General features: G+C 44.1%; 1 protein-coding gene across 2 annotated transcripts; it reads left to right on the plus strand.

The window, feature by feature from the left end:
• Positions 1–1,452: 1,452 nt before the first annotated feature.
• LOC308128387 (ribonuclease inhibitor-like) lies at positions 1,453–21,698 on the plus strand. 2 transcript variants are annotated; one of them, XM_080494098.1, is made up of 5 exons: positions 1,453–1,588; positions 19,113–19,295; positions 19,591–19,764; positions 20,069–20,149; positions 20,779–21,698. In XM_080494098.1, the coding sequence occupies exons 1-5, from the start codon at positions 1,572–1,574 to the stop codon at positions 20,921–20,923; spliced, it is 600 nt and encodes a 199-aa protein (XP_080350224.1). In that variant the 5' UTR covers positions 1,453–1,571; the 3' UTR covers positions 20,924–21,698. The 2 variants fall into 2 exon arrangements, with proteins under 2 accessions (XP_080350224.1, XP_080350225.1); XM_080494099.1 differs by lacking the exon at positions 20,779–21,698 and having other exon boundaries at positions 1,491–1,588; positions 19,591–19,768; positions 20,069–20,261.
• Positions 21,699–22,201: the final 503 nt, after the last annotated feature.

Raw genomic sequence — 22,201 nt, forward strand, 5'->3', positions numbered from 1 at the left:
TTACAACAGCAAAGATAAAAAACCTTAAATGACCAGAGTTTTAAAACAAAAGAGGTTTAACATTTTTAAAAAGACATGAAATTCTATCTAAAAAGGAGCAAAAATGTTGAAAGAGTTAAAATGTTGAATTGACTTAATACATTTTAAAGATAAAATATGAAACTGCTGCAAACAGCTGCTAATGAAACGTTGACCAGCCTGGATTGGAACTGAAACTTTATAAAGCAACATCAGACACACTTCAGAGCTTGTATCATAACCAGGGGTCTTCCAGGTTTACCAGGCCAAGGACCCCAAACTGATGGAGAGACGGAGCAGGGACCCCGACTATATATATTATATGAAACTGTGTTTTATATGAAGCTGGCCTGGTGCCATGTATAAACAGAGCTACTGTGTTATTGTCCATTCAATACTAAGCTATTGAAGTAATACACAGGTTGATATTTTCATGTTTTTAAACATGAACAAGCTGCAGGGTGGCCGTGCCACTGCCTGTTTCAAACAGACGTCTTGCCTACGACACTGAGCTGTTGGAATAATTCAGATTCATGTTTTTATCTGAAGCAGACATGTAGAAGTGACGTCAATCCTCAAGCCGTCTGTGGATGCTCACATACTCCCACATTAGTGTGACCTCTGACCCTGATGAGCAGCAACTGATGTGTCCTTGGACGGACGGAGGTCGTCAGGCAGAGGTCAAACCATCTCAGTAAAGGAGCTCTGAAATCCTCCCTCCAGCGCCTCCCAGTGGTCAGGAACTGCTGGTGTTACAGGAGGAGAGAGCACAGCAGAACCTGCCAGTTCCTCCACTGATGGAGACATGGAGGATCTTCCCTTTCTGACGTGCTCCCTCCATCTTCTGCTGCTTCCATTCTGTCCTACATGTGTACGGCCACCTTGCAGAGAAGCGTTCAGTTTGTTCAGCTCAGAGAAAATCAGCAGCATATGAACGTTTGGTTCCCCAGACATTGTGGCTGAAACATGCAGCCAGCTCTGTGAGCTTCTGGAGGAGGAAACACTCCAGAATAGACCAGAGTTTTAGACCAGGAAAATCTACCAAAATGATTTATATTTATTCTTGTGCCTCCGTCTTTAAGAGGCGAGGCGCTAAGATTACTATTATTAGGTTCACGTTTATTTTTAATCTGCTTCTTCTTCCGCCGGTATTTCTGCACAATCACGATGTCTCCCCATCAGGACACATGTTTAGTACACAGCTTACGGCCCCTGATGAGGACACCACTTAGCAAGCAGACACACAATCACTGCTTTCACTGTGGGACAGGAAGAGACGGACGTCTCCTAGACACCCTGCAAAGCAAGCAGGCAGACCCACCCTAAGATGGAATGACCTCATCAAGTACAAGTCAGAGCGAGGCAGAAGGGGCGTGGCCAGCCTTGCCCTGCAGCAAGGTAGAAATAAATAGGAGAGAGAGACAGGCCACAGCCACAGACAGCAGAGAGAGACAGACAAGAAACACTTCAGAGGGGAAAACACCAGGAAGAAGAGGGAGGAGACTGCCGATACCCAACAACTCAACTGAGCTGGGGCGCCAAAAGCCAAGAAGATGACATCATCCATCAGGTCCTGGAGATTTTCCAGATTTCAGTATTGCGATAGCAGCAGCAAATTCCTCTGGTGAAATAGGTCATATAACCTGGCCCTGGTATTTTCTATAAGATTAGGGAAGTATGGATGGTTGAAGAGGACCACACAGTGGCACGGTGGTTTTCCCCCTCGCCTCAGAGAGAAATGGTTAAAATACCAGCTGGGGCCTTTCTATGTGGAGTTTGCATGTTTCCCCATGTGTCCATGGGTTTCACACTCTAAAAACATGCATGTAAGGTTAATCGGTGACATAAATTTCCCCTCGGTGTGAACATGAGTGTGTGTGTTTGTCCTGTGATAGACGGTGACCTGTCCAGGTTATCCTGTCCTCGTCCATAGCAGGCTGGGATCAGCGTCAATACCCCACGACCATGAGGGGGATACAAGATGGAGGGATTATTTCAGAAGTTCTCCTTAGAAACAGTTTTCTGGAAATTCAGAGGTTTAGAGTCTTGAGTGAAACTTCTGAAAAATGTCATTTATTTTGAAAGGTCTCTATTGATTTCAACATTCTCTATTCTATTTTTTCTGATTTGTTGTTTTGCGCTGATCATTTCAGTTGGTTTGCTTGTAGTTTCTCTGATTTCTCTCAATGTAAGTAGTAGTGTTGTGCCGATACCAGTTTCGGGAGGGGGGCCGATACCACACTAAAAGCTGGTATCGGTATCGGTACCTGGAGGTATGAACTATCAACTCGCTGATACGCATCGCCGTGTGTTTTTCTCTCTCCCGACTCTCACTGCTGCCCTGACTCCTGGTGAGGTATTCAGTGCATGCCAAGGAAAGCCTCATATCTATATTATTTGTTATTTTAATTAAAATTTAACTGCGGTTGCACTACTGTTTTACATGTATTTACCAGTACATGGATATTGCACTATTTTTTGTCATTTGTGAGATAAAGCTCAGGTTTAAGAAAAGTTTATTATTTTTTCAGTACCACCCATACCAGGTAGGAAATAAAAAAGTTGTCCTACATTTACTGTGTTGGAGTTTTTTTCCTGTTTCACAAAGGGTTAAGCAGCCAGATGAAGCCATGATAGCAATGATTTATACAACCAAGTCAGTATTCAGTTCTTAAGAAATGGAAGAAAAACAGGCCATATCTTTTTTTTAAACACTGCAGTATAGGCAAGTATCGGCCGATACTATGCAACCCGGGTATCGGTATCAGGACACAAAATTGGTATCGGAACAACACTAGTAAGTAGTGTAGACTCTTGTGTTTTAAAAGCTGCTGTTTAACCGGGTATGTTGTTAAACGGTCGTGTTTAGTTTGGAGTTCCAGTCATTTTATTTTGTTAAGGCCTTGGCTAATAATTAGAATAACTTGTTGATCTAATTATTTGATTATATTCGTTGGTTTCAATGTTTCCTTGTTGGCTCTTCATTTCATGTTTTCGGTGTAAAAACATATCTGTCTTCTTAACTAAGCTTCCAAAGTTCCTCAAACGGCTTGACATGTCAGGACATGTTTGTTGAGGTCCTCTTTGAAGACGGAAAGGTTGTGACACCTGGGACTTGGTGAGAATTGAAGCAGAGAGACATGAACACAGGAGCCCCACCCAGTTTATGAAGTTTGAATCAAAGCCAATGTTTTCACTGACTTTGAAGAGATTCCTGAAATAGGAGTGGCAATTCTTTAAAAACCCAGTATGACTGTCTGAAATAACTGAGGCCAGAATGTCCTCTAGTCTACAAGACAGAACTTTTGCGGAAATATTTACGTCTCCCTTAAGCGAGGATTTCGATCTGTAAGAGGAGCCCTCTGATGGATCTTTACCTTTCTTTGCAAGGCCTCATGGGAGATTTAGGAAGCTGGCCAAGCTTACTTGTACCTGAAAACATTAAACTCAGCCGGAGCACCAAGAGCCAGGAAAAGTACTAAAACATTCAGCAGGTACTCTGTCAGGTCTTGGGGATTTTCCAGATTGCAAAGAAGAAATCCTCCTCTTGTGACTTGGGCTCGTCTCGCCTCAAGGCTCAAAGCCTATCGAGTCGGTCCACATATTTCCTTGGTCCCGCCTCTTCAGATCAACAGTGGGTGGAGCCGGCATGTTGACACGCAAAGTTCAGGTCAGACAACAAACTAGTTTCACCTCTATAAAAGTGCAACTCACAGGAAAGAGGCTGGACGTCTTTCCAGGATGTCCACTAATGCGAGACGAGTGTAAAGCGAAGGACACAATCTGACTTTGTGTGGCAGAGAAGGTTTCCTACTCTGGAGTCAGACAATAATCCTGCTCTCAATCCACAGTCATTTCAGCTTCAGTTCCACCTCCATGAATACAAAGACAGAGTTTTTCTAAAGGCTGAGAATCAGCTGCAGGTTCAATCCTCCTTCACATCCTGCAGATTGCTTCTCTGTCGTTCTCCTGATCACTGCTAACATTGTCTCCAAGTCTCGAGCAGCTATCTGACTCTTTCACTGAACACCTCTTTACCAGAAGAGGGAAAAATCAACCAAGCTGAACTAACTCAGTCCTCCTGACAGGAAAACCAAAGGTTGACCTTTGTAGGTGACATTAGCAAGAGCTGTGATGAGCATCAGCCTGCTGAACAGTGAGGAACTTCCTTTCTAAGACCCGTCTGTGTCTGTCTGCAGGTTGGTTGTTTAGCTCGGCCATTAAGTTGCTGCTTCTTCTTCTTGTTCCTTCCTGAATCAGAACCTGGTTATGACAGAACAGCTTCTTTGGTCTGGTGATCTCTAGAGATCCACCATCAAGGTCAACATCCTCCTGGTACGCTCACTCAAGTCAAACACTTTCAAAAATACATGGATGCAAAAGCAAGACAACAAATTGTGTATCCTTGTGATATTGTCAACCAGCGTGTTTGAGCTACAAAAATAATCCAAATGATCAATTACAAACTATAGAAGCAAAGATTATTTCCTTTATCATACTATCTTAATCCCCTGAGGGCAATTTCTTTAACAGATTGACCCTTCGGGAGCAGCTGGTTGGGCTGACGGTCTCGCTCAGGGATCCACGGTGCATGTTGTTTGGACTGTGGGAGGAGACCGGAGTACCAGCGTACACACACACACACACACAAACACAGCAGAAAATATAAACACACATTCTGGTAGTTCCAGTTAGAGATGGTATCATTCAGGGAAAAATGAAGCATCTGGATGATAAGTAACAAGATGATTGAAGTGTGTGTGTGTGTGTGTGTGTGTGTGTGTGTGTGTGTGTGTGTGTGTGTGTGTGTGTGTGTGTGTGTGTATGTTGTGATCCAGATGTTGGATGAACGGGCTGAACGATTTTGGAAAATAATCTAATTGCAATTATTTTTCTCAATATTGCAATTTAACATGCGGTTATTGTTTTTAGGTTCTCATGTATTTCTCAACAAACAAGCAATAAATCAATGTGTATTATAATAAACAATATCAGGTTTATTCTTCAGAAATTGTTCTTTCTTATAGGCGAGGCTTATGTTAAGATAAAGTCAAATGAAGCATGTATTAAAATGAAAGACAGTTTATTTATCTTCTACTTCAATTACAGTAGTAAACTTACTATGTACTGTGACTTGCAGCCTTGTAAGCGTTCACCACAACAAGCCAACCGCTTGTCCATTGTGCTGATCAAAGCCGTGAACCCAGGCTTGGTCACTATACTAATGCAGGGCTGGACTTTAAGGATCAAAGCTGTAAACCCAGGCTGGGTCACTATACTAATGCAGGGCTGGACATTAAGGATCAAAGCCCCAAACCCAGGCTTGGTCACGATACTAAGGCAGGGCTGGACATTAAGGATCAAAGCTGTAAACCCAGGCTGGGTCACTATACTAATGCAGGGCTGGACATTAAGGATCAAAGCCCCAAACCCAGGCTTGGTCACGATACTAAGGCAGGGCTGGACATTAAGGATTTTGAGCGGTTTGCTCATCTACACTGCAGTAGGGAAGCACCGATCCACATTTTTTCTCTTCCCATCCGATCCCGATACTTAAATTTGTATATCTGCTGATACTATTCTGATAGCAGAGCTCTGTTTGCTTTAATATTATTATCATCATTATTGTGTGTTGCCTTCAGTGGCAAAGGGAAATAAAACCTCTGCATGAACAGAAATCATAGAGCCTCCCCCTTCTCAGCTCCAAGTGTCCAAATCTGAACAGCTAGTCTGGGCTCTGAGTGGAAGCTGAGGGGGTCATGTGCCTGGGCCTCCAGTCTAATCCACTCCACTCCAAGTCTAAGTCCGAGTGTAAAACTCAGTCTCACTTTCACACACTCACTCACACACTCACACACTCACACACTCACTCACTCACTCACACACACACACACACTCTCTCTCTCTCTCTCTCTCTCTCTCTCTCTCTCTCTCACGGTGCAACCTCAGCTCCGCCCACTGCTCCCAGAGTCCAGGATCCATATTTCACTTTCTCTTGTATTGTTTGATTGTACACTCATAGTGACAGGACGTCTTTTCCTTTATAAATGAGTTCCCTGTCATCTGATTGTACCTCAATAACTAGTTTATCCAGGGATTCCTCTCTTCTGACTCATTTGTAATGATATCCATCTGTTGTCTGTTTTAAATGTTCATGTCTGTTAGTAAAAAAACAAACAGACATGAAATCACTGATATCATTGACTAATACACCCTTATACGTTTTCTTAATTTGACTTTTATTTGCTGATTGTTTCATCTGAATGTTTAATCTGTTCCACCTCTTTAAGCTACATCAATAACCAATGTAATACGCCCCCTGGATTTGGTCACCACAGTCACACCAAAGTCAGCCTTGCTGCTGCCCCCTGCTGGCCGCGCCCCGTCACTATCTGTCAAATCCTGTTACAGAGTGCTCTGGTGTCTGTGGGAAAAAACTTGAAACTGAGCAAGATGACTATTGCAGCAACACGTCATCAGTAGGATAAAACTAAGCTGTCTCTTGATGGTCTACGACAGGGTGTCCAAACTGGGTCAGAGAGTGCTGGTGTCCTGCATGTTTTAGTTCTGCGCCTGCTTCAGCATACCTGAATCTAATGATGACGTCATCACCAAGGTTGTGAAAAAGAACAATAATGAGCCTTTCATCACAAAGTGGATGGGAGAGGCACCGGATGGAGATCAACGGAGATCAAAGCCGGAGGAAATCTTGGATCTGAGCATCTCCATGGCAAAAGGCACTGATCTCCTTTGATCTGATAGGAGATCAGCACTGGAGCCATGGAGACGCTCAGATCAAAGGAAATCAGCTTTGTAGAGTTGTAATGTGCTCGTACTCATCCTTACATTTTTCTAGAAATATATCTTCAATCACCTTTTCACTAGCTACACCCTTTACCTGAACCTTTACCTGTTTCTTTATTTCATGTTTTCCAAATATCATGATTTTGGTTTGACCTAGATTCAATGAATTAGATTTCATTTCTCTGAATGTATCTAGTATCTCGTTAAAGAGTTTTTCTAGGATTTGGGAGAATTGTGGGTCTGTAGTTTGTGAAGTGTGTCTGTTTTCAATAACGGTATCCTTACTGGAAGCCTGTTGAATAATACTATGTAGAACCTTCTATGTACTGCTGACATGGTCTTTATTGTTTTCTGGTACTTTCTTAAAATAATTCTTCTTACATTTTCTCATCATATGAGTGAACTTATTTTTACATTTCTTGTATTTATTTTCCATCTCCTTCGTTCTACATTTATTGGATTCTCTATGTCATGTATTCTTCTCCTTGGATGCATTTTTTAAGGCCTTTGTCATCCATTAAACATCTTTATATTTCACTTTCTCTTGTATTTATAAATGAGTTCCCAGTCATCTGATTGTACCTCAATAACTAGTTTTTCCAGGGACTGCTCTGTTCTGACTCATTTGTGTTGACATCTATCTGTTGTCTGTTTTAATGTTTCTGTGGTTTTTATTGTAAATAGTAAAAAAACTAAAACAAACAGACATGAAATCACTGATATCATTGACTAATACACCACTTACTTTGATATTATCTATAACATGTTTAAATAAATTATGACCCTCCAAACGACCCCCAGGAGGCCCGGCTGTTGTGTGTGTGTGTGTGTGTGTGTGTGTGTGTGTGTGGGGGGGGGGGGGGGGGGGGGGGGGGGGGGGGGGGGGGGGGTGTGTTTGGGCCTGGTTATAGGAGAAGTGAGGATGGAGCAGCCATTTACTGGTAAAACTAACTCACTAACATCTTGGTGAAAATAGAATATATGTTTTTTTCAAATTAAAGTGACAATGAAAGTGAGAACAGGAGTTCCCCCCTCACCTCCAGAGGAACATAGAGAGTGAGCTACCAGCAGCTTCTCTCTGTGGAGGGGAACATCAGTCCTCACCTCCAGAGTGAGTCATGTCTGTATATTACATCCATTATTATTATCATTATTGTAGGTATTTGAACCGATTTGACATCCGCATTTTGGACGGTGCCGCGCTGCGTCTCATCTGGAAAATATGCATTTCGATTGGATAGCGTCGCATAATTCCTCAGGATTTCCTCGAAATACGTCATTGGGAAACTCCTCGTCGGCCGCCATTTTGAATTATTTGCTTCGGTCAACATTCAGACCGTCTCCGGAACGTATTAAAAACTCACTGGACTTCAACACATAAAAACAACTTCAACAGACTAAGTGATGCTTTTGAAAAGTAAATTGACGTATTTGTGATTATTTTGACTTTCTAATCCCAAAGTTTCATAACTTTCTATGGTTCAGAATAAAAGTGGACTGAGGAGGAGGAGCAGGAGGAAGAGGTGGAAGAGGAGAAATAAGAGACTGGATTTGATTTGTTATTGACAATTAATAAAAGTACTTGACACACATTTACCATGTTATTAAAGAAAACATGTATATGGATGAAAAGTGACTAATAAATATAGTGTGGTAGTAGGTAGAATGTAGTATGTAGTAGTATGGTAGTAGGGTGTGGTAGTATCAGGTCAGAAAAGGAAGCAGTACCATTTGGACAAGCTCAGAATGACTTTATTAATCCCTGGGGAAATTCTTTAGCAAGGCAGCACCAACAGCAGTGTTTTTAACACAACACAAATGATTGGGACTATTTTCAGGGAGTTTAGCGTGGAGTAGGACGCAGCTTCACGGAGGTGTGAATCGCCTGCTGACAGCCTGGAGGAGCTGCTGTTCATTTTTTTGATGTCAGTGCTGTTCTCCTCCGAGAGCTGGAGTTTGAAAACGCTGACGTCTGGCTGCAGAGCGCCGCCTCGCTGTACAACTGCTTTGCTAACATCCACATTGCTGCGTTGCTTTGCTAACTTCCACGTTGCTTTGCAAACATCCACATTGCTGTGTTGCTTTGCAAACATCTACGTTGCTGCATTGCTTTGCAAACATCCACGTTGCTGCGTTGCTTTGCTAACATCCATGTTGATGTGTTGCTTTGCTAACATCCACGTTGATGTGTTGCTTTGTTAACATCCACATTGCTGCGTTGCTTTGCTAACATCCACGTTGCTTTGCAAACATCCACATTGCTGTGTTGCTTTGCAAACATCTACGTTGCTGCGTTGTTTTGCTAACATCCATGTTGATGCGTTGCTTTGCTAACATCCATGTTGATGCATTGCTTTGCTAACATCCATGTTGATGCGTTGCTTTGCTAACATCCACGTTGATGTGTTGCTTTACTAATATATACGTTGCTGCGTTGCTTTGTCAACATCCACATTGCTGCGTTGCTTTGCTAACATCCACATTGCTTTGCTAACATCCATGTTGCTGCGTTGCTTTGCAAACATCTACGTTGCTGCGTTGCTTTGCTAACATCCATGTTGATGTGTTGCTATGCTAAAATCCACGTTGCTGTGTTGCTTTGCTAACATCCACATTGCTGTGTTGCTTTGCAAACATCTACATTGCTGCATTGCTTTGCTAACATCCACATTGCTGCGTTGCTTTGCAAACATCTACGTTGCTGCGTTGCTTTGCTAAAATCCACGTTGATGTGTTGCTTTGCTAAAATCCACGTTGCTGTGTTGATTTGCAAACATCTATGTTGTTGCTTTGCTTTGCTGACATCCACATTGCTGTGTTGCTTTGCAAACATCCACGTTGCTGTGTTGCTTTGCTAACATCCACGTTGATGTGTTGCTTTGCTAACATCTACGTTGCTGCGTTGCTTTGCTAACATCCACGTTGCTTTGCTAACATCTACGTTGCTGCGTTGCTTTGCTAACATCCACGTTGCTTTGCTAACATCCACGTTGATGTGTTGCTTTGCAAACATCCACGTTGCTGTGTTGCTTTGCTAACATCCACGTTGCTGTGTTGATTTGCAAACATCTACGTTGCTGCTTTGCTTTGCAAACATCTACGTTGCTGTGTTGCTTTGTAAACATATACGTTGCTGCTTTGCTTTGCTAACATCCACGTTGCTGCGTTGCTTTGCAAACATCTACGTTGCTGTGTTGCTTTGCTAACATCCACGTTGCTTTGCTAACATCCACGTTGATGTGTTGCTTTGTTTACATCCACGTTGCTGTGTTGCTTTGCTAACATCCATGTTGATGTGTTGCTTTTGCTAAAATCCGCATTGCTAGGTTGCTTTGCTAACATCCACATTGCTGTGTTGCTTTGCAAACATTCACGTTGCTGTGTTGCTTTGCAAACATTCACGTTGCTACATTGCTTTGCTAACATCCACGTTGATGTGTTGCTTTGCAAACATCCACGTTGATGTGTTGCTTTGCTAACATCCATGTTTATGCGTTGCTTTGCTAACATCCACGTTGCTGTGTTGCTTTGTTAACATCCAGGTTGCTTTGTGGTGTTTTGAGTGTAAAATCCCTCCAAACAGCAACATGTTGCCATGAAAAGTTGGATAGCACAGTGCTACTACCCTAGCCTGCTTGCTGGCTGCAAACTGTGGAATGGATTTCCTGACTCATTCCTCCTGGTCTCATTGAGACCCGCCTCCCTTCAGGAAATCCAGTCCACAGTTTGCAGCCAGCGAGCAGAGCAGCAGCAGGGAAACACTGGGGATCATTTCAGCACCATGAAGCAGACCAGGATCATGGATCAGAAATCTCTGCAGGTTGGATCAGAAATTTTTGATCCGTGAATTACGTTGATATCGGAACCTGATCCTGGATCGGCTCCATTCCTAAAGACCACCAGCCCGTTCAGACAAGGGGGGCAGATGATTCACTTGCCCGAGCAAAGCTTTTACTAGCCCCGGATGGTCGGACAGTCCTTAATGTCCAGCCCATTAAATGGGCATCATATCTTTCAATATGAACTCCGTTATGGCCTGAGTTAACCTGGTCTGAGTCCAGTATGACCAGTCCACCAGGATCCTAAACCTGGTCTGAGTCCAGTATGACCATTCCACCAGGATCCTAAATCTGGTCTGAGTCCAGTATGACCAGTCCACCAGGATCCTAAACCTGGTCTGAGTCCAGTATGACCAGTCCACCAGGATCCTAAACCTGGTCTGAGTCCAGTAGGACCAGTCCACCAGGATCCTAAACCTGGTCTGAGTCCAGTATGACCAGTCCACCAGGATCCTAAACCTGGTCTGAGTCCAGTATGACCATTCAACCAGGATCCTAAACCTGGTCTGAGTCCAGTATGACCAGTCCACCAGGATCCTAAACCTGGTCTGAGTCCAGTATGACCAGTCCACCAGGATCCTAAACCTGGTCTGAGTCCAGTATGACCAGTCCACCAGGATTCTTCACACATTCACATTCATTCAGATGTTCTTTTGTTAACTTTATTAATGAGCTGATTTTCAGGAACAGTTTTGACAACTTCAGCTTTGGACAGCAGCTCATCGTGTTCACATTCATTTCTCATCACATACGTCAGCAGGTTCTCATGGGAAGGTTTGGTGGATTTTATTTTGAAAACCAGACAACCTTATATCTGTCTAACCCCTGAATATTATTTTTTTTAATGTTTTTGGGGTAATCTTCAAGAACCAAGGACTTTTATTTTGAAGGAGTTTGTTGCTTGCCTGTCGGGGTCGGCACACTCATGGCCTCTGGCTCATTTAAATAATGATCAAAAAGGTTTTTTGAAGGTTTTAATAAAAAATGACTTTTGTTAAGGAGCTTGGGGCTTTGATTTTGAATTCCAGCTCACCCCTAGCCTAGCAAACAATGTACCATCCATTTTGAAGATTTGTATAATTTTATTAAACAAGGACATTTATTTTGAAATAACTTGGGGCTTTTATTTTAAAAGCCAGCTAAACTTTTATCCAGCTCCATTTTTAAGTTTTTTTGTGTTTTTTAATAACTATGGACTTTTATTTTGAAGAAGCTTGGGGCTTTTATTTTGCGGTGGACAAACCAAACAGCCATGATGATGGAGGTGCTCCACCAGTCACATTCATGTGTTCATTCACACTTTTCCACACCTGTTCTGAGCAACTAGATTAGAGGTTGGAGGAGGATTTCCATCAGTCTGCACTGATGATCAATCTGGTCCAGTCTCTCATAGAGTCGTAGGAATTGTCCCGTTCACCATCTGTAACAGTCTCCTCAACAATTCAATTCAATTCAATTTTATTTGTAAAGCGCTAAATCACATCAACAAACATCTCGAAGCGCTCTTACAATGATAGAGTACAACAGGACCCAACTAAACCTTCCAAAGCAAGCAGGTGTAACAAGCAACAGTGGCCAGGAAAAACTCCCTCGCATGGAGAGAAGTTCAAGAACTCCCTCTTCAGGAAGAAACCGTGGGGCGGACCCTAGACTCTGGAAGGACGGCCATCCGCCTTGACCGGTTGGGGGGAGAAGTACATGGGATAGGACAGGGAGAGAGAGGAAAAGAAGAGGGAGAGAGAGAGAGAGAGAGGCAGACAGGCCAGATAAGTACAAATACTAAGAAAAGTCTATGATGAGCGTTGGTCTGATGATGAACCAATCTCAGTCTGGAGTTTAAGGGCCGTGCCGTTGCGGTGGGGTCCCGGTGCTGTGGGGGGGTCCCGGTGCTGTGGGGGGGTCGGGTAGTAGGACCGTCGTAACTCCACTCTGTGAGTCTTGGGTCTGATCCCCTGGATCCTGCTCTCCTCCTGTCAGGGATAAAAAAGACTGCGGCAGTGTCTGGTGGCTCCAGTAATGTTGTTACACAGAGAGAAAGAAAGAAAGACAAGAAACAGAACCTCCAAATGTAGAGTTCCTCCCTTTAACGGGAGAGAAAAAATCCCCTCAGCAGTCTAGGCCTATAGCAGCTCAACTTAGTGCTCCTATTTTATTCCTATTTTATTCCTAAGGATAAGCTTTATCAAATAGGAATGTTTTTAGTCTCCTCTTAAATAAACTAATGGTGTGGGCCCTTCGGACCGAGGCTGGTAGTTGATTCCAGAGTAAAGGAGCCATATGGCTGAAACTCCTGCCTCCTGTTTTACTTTTATGGACTTTAGGGATTACCAACAGTCCTGCATCCTCAGAGCGAAGGGCTCGTGGAGGGTGATAAACTTCTAGAAGTTTCTCCATATAGGACGGAGCCTTCTGATGAAGAGTTTTATATGTGATCAGAAGGATCTTGAATTCTATTCTAGATTTGATGTGAAGCCAGTGTAAGGATGCTAAGACTGGGGAGATGTGCTCTCTTCTTCCAGTTCTGGTTAGTAAACCTGCAGCAGCGTTCTGCACTAGCTGTAAGGTCCTAACAGAGGAGTTTGGACATCCTGACATTAGGGAGTTACAATAATCTAATCTTGAAGTCACAAAGGCATGAATAATTTTTTCTGCATCTTTGAAGGACAAGAAGTTTCTAATTTTTGCAATATTCCTTAGATGGAAGAAGGCTGTCCTGGAGACATGTTTAACATGGGAAATAAAGGACAGATCCTGATCAAAAATAACACCCAGGTTCCTAATATCACTGTTAGAGGTTAAGGTAATATTATCTAACCTAATCAGACTGTCTGAAAAGTTATGCCTGAGCTTTTTAGGACCTACGATTAGAACCTCAGTCTTGGATGTGTTGAGCATTAAGAAGTTGATAGACATCCAGGACTTAACGTCCCTGAGGCAGGACTCTAGTTTAACAAGTTGGTCGGCCTGATTGGCTTTAACTGATAAATATAGCTGAGTATCATCTGCATAACAATGAAAGTTAATGCTGTGTTTCCTAATTATATTTCCGAGTGGCAACATATAGAGATTAAACAATATCGGTCCGAGGACGGAGCCTTGTGGTACTCCACACCGGACCCGTTCATGCATTGAAGATTTGTTATTTACATGAACAAATTGAAACCGGTCAGATAAATATGATTTAAACCAGTTTAAGGCTAAGTTTTTAATGCCGACGGCATCTTCTAATCTCCTTAAAAGTATATTATGATCGACAGTATCAAATGCGGCACTAAGGTCCAGAAGAACTAAAACCGATAGAAGACCTCTATCTGAGGCCGTTAGAAGGTCATTAGTAACTTTTAGCAGAGCAGTCTCTGTACTGTGGTTCATTCTGAAGCCGGACTGAAGGTCCTCTAACAGATTATTCTCCTGCAGATAATCGTTGAGGTGTTTAGCGACTACTTTCTCCAGAACCTTTGACAGGAAAGGAAGGTTGGAGATGGGCCTGTAGTTTGAGAGAAGGCTTGTGTCTAAGTTTGGCTTCTTAATGAGAGGTTTAGTAACTGCTAGTTTAAAGGATTGTGGCACAGAGCCTATTGATAGAGACTGGTTAATAATTGCGAGTATAGAATTATTAATTAGTGGCAGTGCCTCTTTCAGAATTCTAGTAGGAATTGGGTCCAACAGGCTAGTAGTTGGTTTAGCAGAAGAAATAAGGGAATTTAGTTCGACTAGTTGTATTTGCTGAAAGCATTCCAGATGACTGTTAGGTTTAACCAGTTCCTCTGTTATGGGGCTAACGGACGGTAGGGTTTGATGGATGTTATCCCTAAGCGTTGTAATTTTATTTTGAAAGAACTTCATGAAGTCCTCACTACATATATTGTTAGGAATGGTGGGCTCAACGCTATTTTGGTTCTTGGTCAGTTTGGCTACAGTACTGAAAAGAAACCGAGGGTTGTTTTTGTTTTCCTCTATTAAGGATGAGTAGTAATTAGTTCTACTTCTACTCAGAGCTTTCTTATAAGTTTTGAAGCTATCCTTCCAGGCTATATAATCTAGCTCTGTTTTTGTTGAACGCCAAGTTCTTTCTAATCTACGGGAGCGTTGTTTAAGCTCGCGGGTTGATGAGTTAAACCATGGGGATGACTTTTCCTGTTTTTTCATTTTCATTTTTTGAGGAGCTATGTCGTCTAGCGTTGTTTTTAGCATATCTGTCAGACTGTTTGTTAGGTATTCAATGTCTGAGCTAGCAACAGTATACGGGTCAGGAAGATTCACTACTGATTCTATAGCAGAGGGAATTCTTTCCTTGAATTTAGTTACTATGTTATCAGAGAGAGACCTGGTTAACACGGCTTTAGCCGGAGGTTTATAACTATTTAGAACAAAGTCAAAGGTTATTAAGAAGTGATCTGACAGGAAATCATTGTGAGGAGAGATGGTCAGATGCTCTATATTCAAACCATAAGTTAGAATAAGGTCTAGGGTATGTAGATGTTTATGGGTAGGCCCGTCTACTACCTGAGAGAAACCTAGAGAGTCAAGTGTAGATTTAAAGCTGGCACTGAAACTATCATTTTCTACGTCAACATGAACATTGAAGTCTCCTACCATGATAACCTTATCTTTAGTCAGGGCTAGATCTGACAAAAATTCAGAGAATTCAGTTAGAAAAGTTGAAGAAGGTCCAGGAGGACGATAAATGATTACAAATTCTACAGAATTTACTATTTTATTTGACGGGTGTCGCATGGTCATGCTCAGACTCTCAAAAGAACTAAAGTTGGGTTTTGGGTTCATGTTAATTAGTAACTGAGAGTTAAAGATGGCTGCCACGCCCCCTCCTCGACCACTTTCACGAGCTATTTGAGTGTTAATATGACTTGGAGGGGAGGCTTCATTTAGACTAACATGCTCATCTTTACGTAGCCAGGTTTCTGTTAATCCAAAGAGATCAATGTTGTGTTCGGTTATCAGATCATTGACTAGAAGAGCTTTGGATGATAAAGATCTAATGTTTAGGAAACCACATTTAATTTTTTTGTCTTGATTTTGTCTAGTTTCACACTTGATACGGATTAAGTTTTTGTAGTCATTAGAAGTTATTTTCTATTTAAAAGCAGATAACTGAACCAGTACAAAGATGTATACGATATATATCCATATATACATGTATATAAGATGTATACAAGGTAATTATTAAATCAGATTTAATGTACTTCAGGGACCACATACAGTCAGTTTCATCCTGAGTGGACCAGACTGGTACAATATTACTATAATAACCTTTATATTTACACTTCAAAGTTTTTCTTTGTTGTTGTCACAGTGGATGTAATGAAAGTATCTATATTTTTACTAGATCAAACAGTTGGTAGTGAAAATGACAACAATCTCAACATAAAGTCAATTTTAATGAAACATTGTGATGCAAAATACAAAGAAATGTGAAAAAGAAAGTAGTGTAAATCCTCTATAAGCTCCTTGCTTGATGGGACCAGATTAGAGCCTCTGGTCAGTTTGGGCCTCATGTTCTCTGCTGGAAAGGGAAAGTGAAACTAAAGGAGAGCAGCTCCACAGAGCAGCACTGGGCTGCAGGGAGGCGGCCAGAATTCACCTCTCAAACTAACCTCCTGACACCACAATGTCTGAATATTACAATAATCTGCTCCAGACCAAGTATTCTGGTCCTTTCAGTGTCGCTCAGCTTGAAATTTAGCAGGAGAACCTGTCTGTTGTCCTCGTCAGGCAGGTTGTCCTCATTAAGGTGTGTTAACAGGTAAATATGTGTCCGTCCACAGTGACGTGTCCAGTACAGGGTGGAGCTCTGACCTGGTCCTCAGAGGTTCTACTGTATCTGAAGACCTGTGTGTGTGTGTGTGTGTGTGTGTGTGTGTGTGTGTGTGTGTGTGTGTGTGTGTGTGTGTGTGTTTGTGAGTGTGTTTGTGAGTGTGTTTGTGAGTGTGTGAGTGTGAGTGTGTGTGTGTGTGTGTGTGTGTGTGTGTGTGTGTGTGTGTGTGTGTGTGTGTGTGTGTGTGTGTGTGCGTATTTTTGTGTGAGAGTGTGTGTGTCTGTGTGTATGTGTGTGTGTGTCTTTGTGTTTGTGAGTGTGTGTGTGTGTTTGTGTGTGTGTGTATGTGTGTGTGTGTGTGTGTGTGTGTGTGTGTGTGTGTTTGTGAGTGTGTGTGTGTGTGTGTGTGTGTGTGTGTGTCTTTGTGTTTGTGTGTGTTTGTGTTTGTGTGTGTTTGTGAGTGTGTGTGTGTGTGTGTGTGTGTGTGTGTGTGTGTGTGTGTGTGTGTGTGTGTGTGTGTGTGTGTGTGTGTGTGTGTGTGTGTGAGTGTGTGTGTGTCTTTGTGTTTGTGAGTGTGTGTGTGTGTGTGTTTGTGTGTGTAGAATAGAATAGAATAGAATAGAATAGAATAGAATAGAATAGAATGCCTTTTATTGTCACTTGTACAGATACAGTGAGATTAAAAACAACTCCAGTGACAGTGCAGCAGTTAAAAAGGGCAGAATATAGTGCAAGAAGGAGGGTGGGGGGTGTAGGGGGTAAGGTGCACGGTCCAGTCCTGTGAACGTTACAGAGTGTATTTACAGGGGTACAGAGTGTATTTACAGGAGTACAGAGTGTATTTACAGGATAATAAGAACTATAAAAATGATATTGCACATTATGAGGTAGTCTGTAAGTAAAGTAAAGTGAAGTCAGTGCATACAAGAGTTCACAGTGGTTATGGCTTTGGGGAAAAAACAGTTTTTGAATCTGTTCGTTTTTGATCTCATGACCCTGTAGCGCCTTCCCAAGGGCAGCAGGTCAAACAGGCCAGAGCCAGGGTGGGAGCTCTCCTTGATAATGTTCGTAGCTCTGCTGAGGCAGCGAGAGGTGTAAATGTCCATCAGGGAGGGGAGAGAGCAGCCGATGATCCTCTGTGCTGCCTTTACCACTCTCTGGAGCCTCTCCCTGTCTGCAGCGGTGCAGCTGCCGTACCATACTGTAATACAGTAAGGCAGCAGGCTCTCGATAGATGAGCGGTAGAAGGTCAGCAGCAGGTTGGAGTCCAGGTTGTACTTTTTGAGAACTCTCAGGAAGTGCAGCCACTGCTGAGCCTTCTTGGTGATTGCAGTGATGTTCTCTGTCCAGGAGATGTTGTTGGAGATGAGGACGCCAAGGAACCGGAAGGAGTGGACCCTCTCCACACACTCGCCGTTGATGTAGAGGGGGGCTGGGTCGGTGCTGGGTTTCCTGAAGTCGACGATGATCTCTTTAGTTTTCTTGGTGTTCAGACCTAGGTTGTTCTCTGAACACCAGTCTGCCAGCTTCCGGACCTCCTCTCTGTAGGCTGTCTCGTCCCCCCTCAAGATGAGTCCGACCACCGTAGTGTCGTCTTCTTCACTATGAGGTTGTTGTTGTGGGTCGGACTGCAGTCGTAGGTGTAGAGGCAGTACAGGAGAGGGCTCAGCACACAGCCTTGTGGGGAGCCGGTACTCAGCGTGCGGGTGGAGGAGAGGTGGGGGCCGAGTGTCACTGTCTGGAGCCGGTTGGAGAGAAAGTCCTTAATCCAAGCACAAGTGTGTGTGTGTGTGTGTGTGTGTGTGGGGGGGGGGGGGGGGGGGGGGGCAAGAGTGTCTAGTTTTGTGATGAGGATGTCCGGTATTATTGTATTAAAGGCAGAACTGTAGTCCACAAAGAGCATCCTAACGTAGCTCTGCTGTTGCTCCAGGTGGTGCAGAGCATGGTGGAGAGCTGCAGCGATGGCATCTTCAGTGGATCTGTTCGCCCAGTATGCGAACTGGTAGGGGTCGAGATCTTTGGGGAGGTGGTCCTTAATGTGCTGTAGAACTAGCCCCTCGAAGCACTTCATGATTACCGGGGTGAGGGCCACCGGACGGTAGTCATTCAGGGTGGTGACGGGAGACTTCTTCGGCACCGGGATTATTGTGGCTGATTTGAGGCAGGACGGGATGACTGCCTGGGCCAGGGAGAGGTTGAAGATCCTGGTGAAGGTGGTGGTGAGCTGGTTGGCGCATGCTCTGAGCACCTTGCCAGGAACTCCGTCTGGGCCCGCAGCTTTCCTGGGGTTCACTGTCAGGAGCACCCGCCCGTGTGTGTTTGTCTTTGTGTTTGTGTGTCTTAGTGTTTCTGTGTGTGTGTGTGTGTGTGTGTGTGTGTGTGTGTGTGTGTGTGTGTGTGTGTGTGTGTGTGTGTGTGTGTGTGTGTGTGTGTGTGTGTGTGTGTGTGTGTGTGTGTGTGTGTGTGTGTTGTGATACAGATATTGGAGGACAGAGATGGACTGAGCTCTGCAGCATGTTAGTGATCAGCATGTTGATGAGACTCTTCTCCTCCTGGTGGCTTCAGCTGTTTGGACTTTACATTTCTAAACTCTTCCAGTCTGAACCTTCTTCAGTCTCAATGACTTCATCATCAAACTTTGTCCTCTAATCTCACTTCTTTCTCTCTTTATTCAGGTTGAGGGGCTGCTGGTTGTCAGAGATCAGCTGTTCTTCTGTGGCCTCAGCTCTGAAGTCCAACCCCTCCCTCCTGAAACATCTGAAACATCTGGACCTGAGTGTGAACCAGCTGCAGGATTCAGGAGTTGAGCAGCTGTGTGGTTTTCTGGAGAGTCCACTCTGTAGTCTGGAGACTCTGGGGTCAGTTGACTGTCTGTTACTGTTGTAGAAGGAGAAATGTTTGTGAGCAGCTGTGATGTGAGACTCTGATCCTGCAGTGAGAGATGGACTGAGCTCAGCAGCTTGTTACTGATGTGTGTGGACATGAGGAGGAGTGGCAATGTTGTGCTGACATGTGGAGGATGAGTGTGATGAAGATCCACAACAACAGAACAGCTCATTGATCAGGACACAGTAATGTGGAGCTGCTCATTTCTCCATCAACACATCTGATTGGTTCTCCTCATTCATTCTGCTGCTTTCTCTCTTTATTCAGGTTGAGGGGCTGCAGGTTGTCAAAGATCAGCTGTTCTTCTGTGGCCTCAGCTCTGAAGTCCAACCCCTCCCACCTGAAGGAGCTCGACCTGCATTACAACAACCTTCAGGGTCCAGATGTGCAGCAGCTGGTTGGTCTTCAGCAGAGTCCAGACTGCAGCCTGCAGACTCTCAGGTCAGTAGATGTTGGAGTGAGTCCATGCTGCTTCCAGCAGGTTTCTACTAAACACAGTTAGTGTGAGAACAAAGATCCAGAGTTTGACTGCTCTGTGAGGCTGTGAGAGGAGAACACTGAGCAGCTTCAGGATTGGACAGCAGAGGACACAGTCAGCCAATCAGAGGAGCCTCAGGCTTGTTGTGTTGGTCTGACAGTGGTGGTCCTTCATGAGCTCTGAGCTGCTGCTGTGGACAGGACTGAAGTCCTGGCTGCTCCACAGAGACTCTCCTCATCACTTCTCATCTCTCTCATCTCTCTGCAGGTGGAGGGGAGCTCTCTGCGTTCTGAGCAGGGAGGACGCTGTGTGTCCTGAAGGTCCTCTGAGGAGAGCAGAGAGGACACTGTGAGAGTCCAGCATCGAACCAGGGTTCTTCTGGATGTGACGCAGAACCATCACTGTGCTGACTGAACCTCTTCCTCTTCCTCCTGCTCTTCCTCCTCCTCTTCCTGCTCCTCCTCCTTCGTCATCCTGATCCTTTTCCTCTTCCTCCTTCTCCTCCTCGGCCTGCTTCTCCTCCTCCTCCCCCTCTTCCTGCTCCTCTTCCTCCTCCTCTTCCTCCTCCTCTTCCTCTTCCTCCTGTTCTTCCTCTTCCTCCCCCTCCTCCTCCTCTTCCTGCTCCTCTTCCTCCTCCTCCTCCTCCTTGGCCTGCTTCTCCTCTTGCTGCTCCTCCTCTTCCTCTTCCTCTTCTTCCTCCTCTGCCTGCTTCTCCTCCACCTCTTCCTCCTCCTCCTCCTCCTCCTATTCCTTCTCCTCCCCCTCCTCCTCGTCGGCCTGCTTCTCCTCTTCCTGCTCCTCCTTCTCCTTCTCCTCTTCCTCCTCCTGCTCCTGCTCCTCCTCTTCCTCCTCCTCCTCCTCCTCCTCCTCTTCCTGCTCTTCCTGCTGCTCCTTCTCCTCTTCCTCCTCCTGCTCCTCCTCTTCCTATTCCTCTTCCTCCTCCTCCTCCTCCTCGCCTTCATGGCTCTCCCCCTCAGGACAAAGGAACATGTGGTCGCCACTGAAAAAGTTCACCATTGGTCACGTGACCCCCACCAGGGGGTCCACGGTAACCCCTCCCTGGAAGCTGCATCCCTTCACCTCACCACCAGGGGGATCCACCTACTCCATCCACAGTCGTAGAAAACGCCCCGGAACCTCTGAAGCCAACCCCTCTCTGATTGGCCAAGGCCATGGTGAGCACAGCAGGGAGCCGGACCATGATGCGCCGGTATAAAAGTCCGACCTGTGAAAACACACCGTCTCCAAGACGGATTCACGTCCATCCAGACGCAGGACTTCGTAGGGAGACACAAGGAGCCGCGTGTTAACTCACGTGGACCGGCCCAGAACTTTTTAACTCCCTTCTCTCTCTCTCCCCCTCCTTCACTAATCCGCCGCCGCTCGTGTTATCTGATCAGATAAGCTCACACACACACACACACACACACACACACACACACACACACAGTCACATTTAGCAGCCAAACTGTGAAAACGCCTCTAGTGGTCGCGTGGGTCATTGCTATTCCTCTTGACGTCCACCTGGTGGACACATCAGGCCATAGCACTCTCCCTCTGTGCGCCGCCGCACGCCCCTAGTGGTTGTCACGATCACCACACTGACCCGCCAACGTCTGCCTCCCTCTCGTGGACATTCAAGGTCATTACACCCATTTCACTCATTTCTACAGGCCACACACACACACACACACACACACACACACACACACACACACACACACACACACACACACACACACACACACGCACACACACTCTTTGTACATAGTGTTGCTGTTTAATAGATTAGATCTCCGCGTTAGATGATGTTTGTTACTTAATTGTGTTGATTTATGAAATGATTTCAGAATTCTTTATGAAATAATACATTTAGTTAATAAACGCCTGTTAGCTGAATTGAATGATTCTTGGTGATTATTGTGTATTTATTGTTGACAATTCACTGGTTTGTAACAGTCTGTGCTCGGATCTCACACCTTCCCTTTTATTTAAGATTGTTATATTTTTACACAGAAATATTAACTCACGAGGCTGATATTTTGGTATTAGCTATTTCCAGTTTATCTGGTGGTGCCCCCCCTTTTCATTATTAATAAATAAATAGCAATTTATTTATTAATATTTTTTTTATTCTTAAATGATTTTTGATAATGTATTAACTTTTAAGTAATTACTCAATTACTTTAGGAGATGTTAAGGAGTAAATGACCATTTACTTCCATTAATAATTAAAATTTTTCATAAATTACTTCCAGTGATTCATTACTTTCAGTAATCTATTACTTCCAGTAATTTAATGCTAATAACCAACCATAAATCCCAACAACCTGAAACAGATGTTAACCAGGTGTGAACGGCCCAGAAAGACCTGATGAGACACACAAGCTGAAGAGGCTC

Source organism: Lipophrys pholis (assembly GCF_963383615.2).
Source record: "Lipophrys pholis genome assembly, contig: SCAFFOLD_24, whole genome shotgun sequence".
Lineage (NCBI taxonomy): Eukaryota > Metazoa > Chordata > Actinopteri > Blenniiformes > Blenniidae > Lipophrys > Lipophrys pholis.

What these genes read in the sequence shown, in the direction of transcription:
- LOC308128387 (XM_080494098.1), top strand. An exon ending in TGCAGCCTGCAGACTCTCAG is followed by an intron (nt 19,765 to 20,068) that starts GTCAGTAGATGT and finishes ATCTCTCTGCAG; the next exon opens with GTGGAGGGGAGCTCTCTGCG. An exon ending in AGGAGAGCAGAGAGGACACT is followed by an intron (nt 20,150 to 20,778) that starts GTGAGAGTCCAG and finishes TCTCCCCCTCAG; the next exon opens with GACAAAGGAACATGTGGTCG.